The sequence below is a fragment of the Akebia trifoliata genome, chromosome 1, assembly GCF_017979445.1.
Source record: "Akebia trifoliata isolate Shusen 1 chromosome 1, ASM1797944v1, whole genome shotgun sequence".
Taxonomy (NCBI): domain Eukaryota; kingdom Viridiplantae; phylum Streptophyta; class Magnoliopsida; order Ranunculales; family Lardizabalaceae; genus Akebia; species Akebia trifoliata.
Window position 1 is genome coordinate 10,321,418 of NC_141375.1, and position 1,889 is coordinate 10,323,306.

At 39.2% G+C, this 1,889-nt stretch overlaps 1 protein-coding gene across 1 annotated transcript; it reads left to right on the forward strand.

Moving 5' to 3' along the window:
* The first annotated feature begins 1,003 nt into the window (after positions 1–1,003).
* On the forward strand, positions 1,004–1,621 carry LOC147410675 (uncharacterized). Its single transcript, XM_086438391.1, has one exon. The coding sequence runs from the start codon at positions 1,004–1,006 to the stop codon at positions 1,619–1,621; it is 618 nt and encodes a 205-aa protein (XP_086294517.1).
* Positions 1,622–1,889: the final 268 nt, after the last annotated feature.

The window sequence follows — 1,889 nt, forward strand, 5'->3', positions numbered from 1 at the left end:
AATGATGAACTCTAATGTGTTAATCACACCAATTCTAATCACTATCGATCTAATTTTGTATCCCATCCAGTTTATCATTTTATAAGATTGTAAAAACCTCTCCTGTCTTACAACTTCCATTCTCTTTGGAAATATGATGGATGGAAATTATTTTGAAAAGGTGATGACACTTAAAATTGAGGACAAACGAGGGTTGCTGATCATTTTAGAAAATCGATTTCGTGTCCTAATAATGATTAAAATCTGTCTCCTTATCATTTGGGGTGGTAAGTCAATCATGCCTATCATTTGGGTGGATAGTCGATTTCTATGTTTGTAAAATTAGATGTTAGGAAAATTCTTAGATATCAAACCTTTCGATAAGTCTGGCAAAGATGTTAAACTTAACGCTACTCGGGAGGCAATCAATGTATTTTTATTTTTGAATAGTGTAATTAGGATTTCTTTTTAATTTAAGGTTTCCACGTTCGACCATAGTCTCCTTTCTTTTTCTCAATTTGAACTCACCAAAAAAGGGTACAAAGGTTGAAAACTTCAAGAGATATTCCAAGGAAGAAAATTTAATTTCTTAAAAAATTCTCCTTAAAAACCTTCAAATCCTAATTTCTTTCTTTTTATTCTCTTTTTCAAGCCAACTTTCAACCAAACCAATCAACCAGCTCTACTAGGATTGCAGACTAATCAACAATTGTTGGCGTGAGTTGTCATAAGAGAGATTATGGGAGAAGCCTTGATTGTCAATTCCTTCATATAAGGAGCCTTGCTTGTCAATCCCACCATATAAGGGTCAACCTTTATTTTAGCCATAAAATCAGTATAGCCAAAAATAGATAGGATTCTCTTGTTATATATACTGATTCATTCTTTGTAAAGATATAAGAAAGAAAAATAAAAGAAAAGATCTTTTTTCTTGAATTCTGTCATGGTATCAGAGCAGGTTCTAATCTTGTGCCTTACCTCTCTTCTCTAAATCTACCTCACTTCATCTTTTTCACCTAAAACCATGGCCAATCTCGACCAACCCAATGAGCCTCAACCAACATCAATTCTTACTGAGTTGACGACTAGAATGAACGACGTCTTGACCAAAGCTTCGGCCCCGACCCAGATCACTGATACTACTGCTGCTCCAATTGGCGTTAAGTTGGACAGCACCAACTATGCTCTTTGGTCCCAAGTTGTTGAGATGTACATCTTTGGCAAGGACAAGTTGGGATACATTAATGGCGATATCCACCAGCCTCCACAGACAGATTCATCCTTTCGAAAGTGGCGCACAGACAACGCCATTGTCAAGGGATGGCTGATCAATTCCATGGACCCATCATTGATCAGTAACTTCATTAGATTTCCGACTGCGAAACTGGTGTGGGATTCCATTGCTACTACCTACTTTGACGGAAGCGATGCCTCTCAAGTGTATGACCTCCGGCGGCGTGTGACTCGCTTGAAACAAGCGGGTGGTTCTCTTGAAAAATATTTTACTGATCTCCAAGGCCTATGGCGCGAGATTGATTTTCGTCGCCCAAACCCAATGGAATGTGTTGCTGATATCAAGCACTACAACGACATGCTTCAAGAAGACCGAGTGTATGTCTTCTTGGATGGCCTCGATGACTGACTTGATAAAATTCGAGGTGATATATTACAGATGCACCCATTTCCTACAATTGAACAAGCGTATGCTCATGTTCGTCGGGAAGCTATCCGGCAAGCAGTTATGATCACCAGTGACTCCACTGACACTCTAGGAACAGTTCTAGCCTCAAAAGGCTTCAAATCTGGACAGACCACTCCATCCTCTACTAGGTCTCTCTCTCTAGGCAATAGGAAAGTTGGCATGTCCTCCAAACCGCGAGCTTCATCCAATGGAACAAAATGTTCTCACT